This window comes from Terrapene carolina, unplaced genomic scaffold, assembly GCF_002925995.2.
Source record: "Terrapene carolina triunguis isolate 2854851 unplaced genomic scaffold, T_m_triunguis-2.0 Scaffold62, whole genome shotgun sequence".
NCBI classification, from domain to species: domain Eukaryota; kingdom Metazoa; phylum Chordata; order Testudines; family Emydidae; genus Terrapene; species Terrapene triunguis.
This window is the reverse complement of record NW_020664413.1, coordinates 39,611,028-39,617,769: the sequence shown is the minus strand read 5'-3', so window position 1 is coordinate 39,617,769 and position 6,742 is coordinate 39,611,028. Positions and strand designations below refer to the sequence as shown.

Genomic DNA, 6,742 nt, shown 5'->3' with positions numbered 1-6,742 from the left:
CAGCCAGCCAAGCACCTGAGAGCGAGAATGCTCGGTGCCACCTCAGAGCCCTGGCCTGCCCTGCCTAGGGTGACCAGATGAAATGAAGAAAATATCGGAACACGGGGGGCAAAAAAAAAAAAAAAAAAAGCCGAGTGCTGCCGGCCGGCCAAGATCCCGGCAGCGCAAAATATCGGGACAAAAATTGGGACAGACAACTCAAAATCGGGACGGTCCCAATTTTATTGGGACGTCTAGTCATCCTAGCCCTGCCCAGTGTCCCGTCTCCAGTCATGACCACCCCTGATGCTTCAGAGGAGAGGTTAAAAAAAACCTTCCATTGGAGGAAAAAATCCCCAGTTAAGCTGCTTTTGGAGTAAGAGAGCTAAAACAATAGGAGCCACCAGCCTAGGGTGACCAGACGTCCCAATTTTATCAGGACTGTCCTGATATTTGCTTGTTTGTGCCGCGTCCCGACCGATCTGCGGTCAGGACACTGGACAAACAAGCAATTTTGCCATCCTGGAAGGGCTCTTGCCCCCCCCCGACTCCGCCCCGTCCATCCCCCATTGGCTCCCTCCCCAAATCCCCGCCCTGGCCCCGCCTCTTCCCCATGCATGTGGCATTGCTCCTCCCTCCCAGGCTTGCTGCTGTAATGGCGGGGCAAGCCTGGAGGGAGGGGGTGGTGGCCGGCTTCCAGTTCCTGGAGCTGGTGAGTAGGGGCACTGGGCGGGCAAGGGGGGCTGGCAAGGGGGCTGCTCCCCCAGGAGGTAGACGGGGGGGCTCCAGACCCCGGCAGCGGCGGGGGAGAGCGACTTGGGGCCGCACGAGTGGCCATGTAAAGTTTATCGGCTTGAACGGGACCCCGGCCGGCTCCCCGCCCCACGCCAGCATGTTGTGCCGGCCGCCGCAGGCCAGGTAAGGAGCCGAGTCGCCCCCTCCCCCCTCGTCCTGGCTCCTCAGCTGAGCCCCCCCGTCACCCTCCTGGGGGAGCAGCCCCCTTGCCAGCCCCCCTTGCCTGCCCGGTGCCCGTACTTACTAGCTGCAGGAACTGGAAGCCGGCCACCACCAGGCTGGCGCCTGCATTCCAGATGCAAGCCTGGGAGGGAGGAGGAATGCCGCTCAGCTGAGGAGCTTGGGGGAGGGAGGGACTCGGTTTCTTACCTGGCCTGCGGCAGCTGGCGAAACATGCTGGCACGGGGTGGGGACGCTATCCCCCTACAGGGCAGGGCGAGGAGCCGGCCGGGGTTCCCCCCAGCCGATAAACTTTATGTGCCCACTCGCGTGGCCCTGAGCCGCTCTCCCCCGCCGCTGCCGGGGTCTGGAGCCCCGCACCTCTCGCTCCAGCGGCTCCTTCCCCGCGGGGCGGCGGGACGTGCCGCATGTGCCCGGGGGGGAGGGGCAGCGGCCACGGCACGGCCGGCACCTGCAAAACAGCTTTTCTTTTTTTTGGTGGGTTTTTTTTTTGCTCTGCCTGCCCCCCCCCCCCCGCGCCCCGACCTCCCCCCCTGCCCCCCTCCCCCCCCGCATCCCGATATTTTCTAGTCACCCTACACCAGCCAGAACACAGGCCGAACACAAGGCCAGTCAGCACCTGAGCTATGTGGGCAGAGAGCTTTCCCTGAGGCTGACTGCAAACACACAGTACTGTTTTGGTGGAGCTCTCTGTGTGTGAGATCAGATGCAGTGAGAAACATCCAGAAACAAACAGGAAGGCAAAAGTAAGCTCCAGAGACAGCCAGAGATGCGCTTGTAGCCTAACCCTGGGAGAAAGCTAAGTGAGAGAACTTTTTGGTAGAATGCTGGCTGGAAAAAGAGTCTTGAAATACTGAGCAAGGAAACTGTCTCCTGTTGTTTGATTCCTACTTTGTTCAAGGACACAGGATTTTGTATATTCTTTGTAAATAAACAGGATTGCATCAAAGAATATCTGACTGCATCACCAATTTCTCCTCCCAGCTGAAACTGACAAGACCCCAAATTCAGCTAACCACTCAGGTCAAAAAAGCTTATGTGCAGCTGAGGGTTTCTTTAGGTTGGGAGTATTCTAGTTAATCCATACTTGGACGCTAAGTTACTGTACAAACAATCTTCCTTTTACCATGGAATGTGTTATGCTTAGAAAAAAAATCCCACTGTAAACCAGAGAAGATGTTTGACTGGGCAAATATAGCGTGTTACTGTTCCTGCACTGGTGCAGTGGCTCTCAGCTGTCATTCCCATAAGCAGGTGGTGTAAAACAATAGCTCAGCAGTCACATTTTCCAAGCTGTCTATCAGGAAGCCGCAGAACCCTCCTCAGTGAGAGACCGTGAAGACTTTGAAATCCCTGCTAGTCTGTGTGTCTAGCTGAGACAAAAGGCCGCACAATGAAGTTCCACTACACACACCTCCTCTTCTTTTGCTCAGGTAAGCTCATTTGAACAGTTGGTTCATTTTTGGTTTGGTTCATTGCTTAATGTGTTGCCCGCTGCTCTTTGTATATAATGTGAATTGTGTTAATAAAGCTTTATGAACTTGCAAGGATGACATATAAAATTAATAAAATAGTGGCTTCTAAGTGCAATGATATCAGCTTATTCACATTTGAAGACTAAACGATCGCAGAAATATTCAGATGATTTAATCACAGTATGCACTAAATTCAAAAGTCGAGCTGCTTTCTCCCCTCTACATTTGTTGCCTTTTTTCTGCCATGTGCCATGTTTTAGCACAGAACAAAAAAGACACTGAAATCTTTGGGGATTTTTAGCAAATATGGCTTGAAATGCAATATCCTGTAACAAACATTTTCATTTATTTGTGAGGAATACTGATAAGGAAACTGAATTGATTGGCAGCTGCATGTGTTGTGCTGGGACCTATTAATAATTCCAATTAAACTGTCCCCTAAGAGATTAAGTATTTTGTAATCTTAAATATTTTTCACCAAATTAAAAAAAAAAGGCTATATTCCTACCAAGCCCTATTAGAATAGAACTGTAGGAAGGATTTTGTTAATTGGATTAATAGAAACCAGTGTAACTCTTGACCTAAATATGACTCTGGGATCATAACATACCGTCTGAAACATGACACCCAATACTGCCCTTCCTGTCAGTGGAAACAGGAGCTGTTTGTCTGCAGCAGAATGTGATGTAAACTTCCGTGTTTTGCCATCCAAGCATCTTAATAGCAAGAGTTGTGTCATTTCAGTAAATCTGATCCATTTGGAGAAAAGTATTTCACATAGTACAAAGCAGCTGAGACCCAGGAGCAGATTAAGGCTGGATTCTCAGATTCCCAGCTCAACTGTCTTAAAGTAAATCAATTTGAAACTAAGAGTGAAATTCTGGCCCCACTGAAGTCAATGGCAACACTCCAATGGACTTCAATGGGCCAGGATTTTGACCTAAGAACCTATTCAAGGGTCTGAGCTCAGAAAAAGGATTTTCAGAAGTGCTAACCTCTGACCTGAATCTGCTCCCACCACCGTCCATTCCTGTTGCAGGACGAAAAGATCACTGGGAGCAAGACAGGCAGCTCTGTGATACTGAGTACAAGGAAACGTGTTGTGCCCTTGTAACACTGCATTAGCCAGGCTGCAGTTTGGTCCCTTGTAGGTAGTGGAATTTAGTTTAATACTTTCTCAACCACATGACACACCCCACCTATTTTCACAAGTGGTTTTATTATGTGCTCTCTGCCAGTGTGAAGAGAATGAACTGACTCAGAAAAATACGCTGTTACTGAAAATGTCAAGTTGATAGCAGCTTCTAGAATATATGCAATGTAGCAAAGGGCTTTAGCATTGTATGTTATCCCTTTCCCAACTGGTGAGGGCTTGGGTTTCCATATTATGCAAAATGTACAAAGGCCATTTTACATACCAACTGTTAGCTTTCTCTGTGACCTGAAGCAGATGTACACAACCACTTTCTGGAGAAAAGATGAAAGTATGTAGGAATAAGACTGCAAGATGACCGTTCCCTTGTGGCTCTCTCAAAATGAAATGGGAACTCACCATGGGGTATGCGACTGATCAAAATAATTTCTAAAGCAGATTTTTTCTGTATGTATCTGCTCACTGAAAGAGTGAGTGAGCAAGATATGGGAAGAGGAAATGGAATGAACATTAAATAAAGATAAAGTGTTATGTCTGTCTTGTCTGAAGTCACACGAGTCTTTTAATTAAGAGGGAAAGCCTGTTTTCCTTTTCCATGTGGATTTGAAATGACTGACTTGCATGCTGTTTCACTTGAAATTCAGATATAAAATAAGATGAAGCTGGATCAGTCAACAGATGTACACAGGGAGCAGATTGCAGGAACATAGCATTAATGTCTTCTTAACCACACAGCCATGCTGAGAATCACTCCCAACAACCCCCAGAATGCAAAGCTTAGGATAAGCTTACATAAATAAAATACAACAACAAGCCACAAGATGGCACTTTTAGCTAAACATACTAACGTTATTTGTGCACGTTCTTTAAACCTCCAGTGTTATGGGCAAGGACAAGGATGTGGATCCAAGAAAAAAGATGCAAGAAATGCCTGACAATGAGTCTTCAGTTTGCCTAACTACCCAAAAATGCAGGGTGAGATAGGTTTTAGGAGTTTCATGAAGCCTGATTCCAACTTTGATGGTGGGAGTTCTTGATATTTGTTGGTCTCCTGGATGGAACTGTATGTGTTTTGAATAATACTTACTCTTGCAAGCAAATATTACTCAGAATCAGAATAGGTTATCGTCCCTGATGACTATGAAGCAGTCTAAGACATGGTCTGCAAATAAAAAGAAGCAATGAAATAGTAAATAAGCTTTGTTATGGTTAGATTCCCTCACTAAAATGGCACATGACTTTATATCAGTAATATTTGCAGGATATCCTTACCAAGATCGCAATATATTCTATCACTGTCTTACTGATGACATATTTGCTATTCTGTAGCTGGTCTGATCCTGTGCTCTGAACATGAAACTCGTCTAGTTGAAGATTTATTCAAGAACTACAACAGAGTAGTGCGTCCGGTGGAAGATCATCGTGAGGCTGTTGTAGTCACAGTTGGGCTGCAGCTTATTCAGCTTATTAATGTGGTATAGTATGAATGATGATGTTTAACTGTGTTTGTTTATATGAGCTCATCAAACATTTCTTCTGAATACGCTTTTTCCCTAAACTTTCTGTTTGTTGTTTGAAGGATGAAGTAAATCAGATTGTAACAACCAATGTACGCCTGAAACAGGTAACCTCTGAATCTCATTACTCTTGCTATTCCAAAGCAAACTATTGCCCTGGATCTAATCAGGAATGTGCTATTCTCCGGACATAAATATTACACACACAACACACAACGTGATCGTTCCCCTTTATTCGACATTGGTGAGGCCTCATCTGGAGTACGGTGTCCAGTTTTGGGCCCCACACTACAAGAAGGATGTGGAAAAATTGGAAAGAGTCCAGCGGAGGGCAACAAAAATGATTAGGGGTCTGGAGCACATGACTTATGAGGAGAGGCTGAGGGAACTGGGATTGTTTAGTCTCCAGAAGAGAAGAATGAGGGGGGATTTGATAGCTGCTTTCAACTACCTGAAGGGGGGTTCCAAAGAGGATGGAGCTCGGCTGTTCTCAGTGGTGGCAGATGACAGAACAAGGAGCAATGGTCTCAAGTTGCAGTGGGGGAGGTCTAGGTTGGATATTAGGAAATACTATTTCACAGGAGGGTGGTGAAGCACTGGAATACGTTACCTAGGGAGGTTGTGGAATCTCCTTCCTTGGAGGTTTTTAAGGCCCGGCTTGACAAAGCCCTGGCTGGGATGATTTAGTTGAGAATTGGTCCTGCTTTGAGCAGGGGGTTGGACTAGATGACCTCCTGAGGTCCCTTCCAACCCTGATATTCTATGATTCTATGAACATTTTCTGTTCTGGTTTCCTGAAGCAGCTTAGGCAGATGGCAGAGCTGACTGATGATTTCTTTATACAGTCCTAGAACCTTGAAGTTCCATTGAACAACATGGAGCTCTTGAAAAAAGACACTTTCCATTTGACAAGATGTCCTTCTCTGATATTGTTTCAAACAGCAGATTTGTGTTACAGTTATTTTAGATTATTGAGGTAATCATCATGTATTGTTTGAACATATATAAGAAAGTGGAATTGGTAGAAGGACACATACAGTACTTTTGTGCCTATCTACATGTATCAATGGTATGACAATCAGTAGATCTTGGGAATATTAGATTTAATTCCAGCAATATTGATAACAGGTTTCCACTGGCTAAAATTCTTTTTTAGCAATGGACAGATGTCAACCTAAAATGGAATCCAGAAGAATATGGTGGGTTGAAAAAAATTCGTATCTCATCTGAGATAATCTGGCGCCCCGATCTTGTTCTTTATAACAAGTAAGTAGTGCTAACAGTACAAAAACTCTGCACGGAGCCTCATATAACAAAAATTACAGAATTTGAAGTAGAGGAAGGGGACCAATGATCAGCCTGGTGTTTTTTCAATACCTATTTGAACACTTCATATGTGTCTGAATGACTAGCTGAGATGAGCATCATTTGGATTAGTAAATGGAAAAGATTGAGAGAGAGAGAACGTCTAAAACAGGGTTTGAGACAGTTATAGCAAGTCCAGTGCAGGACAGAAAACCTGTCTATCCTTAGGTTTCAGAGTAGCAGCCGTGTTAGTCTGTATCCGCAAAAAGAACAGGAGTACTTGTGGCACCTTAGAGACTAACAAATGTATTTGAGCATAAGCTTTCGTGGGCTACAGC

The 6,742-nt window shown here is 45.7% G+C and overlaps 1 protein-coding gene across 1 annotated transcript in view; it reads left to right on the top strand.

The window, feature by feature from the left end:
- Positions 1 to 1,739: 1,739 nt before the first annotated feature.
- The window catches only part of CHRNA1 (cholinergic receptor nicotinic alpha 1 subunit), a 13,238-nt gene continuing 8,235 nt past the window's right edge, over positions 1,740 to 6,742 (top strand). The window contains exons 1-4 of the mRNA XM_026647579.2: positions 1,740 to 2,387; positions 4,912 to 5,057; positions 5,162 to 5,206; positions 6,256 to 6,365. Of these exons, the coding sequence (XP_026503364.1) occupies positions 2,348 to 2,387; positions 4,912 to 5,057; positions 5,162 to 5,206; positions 6,256 to 6,365 (341 nt within the window). The 5' untranslated portion in view covers positions 1,740 to 2,347. The remainder of the gene's footprint in view (positions 2,388 to 4,911; positions 5,058 to 5,161; positions 5,207 to 6,255; positions 6,366 to 6,742) is intronic.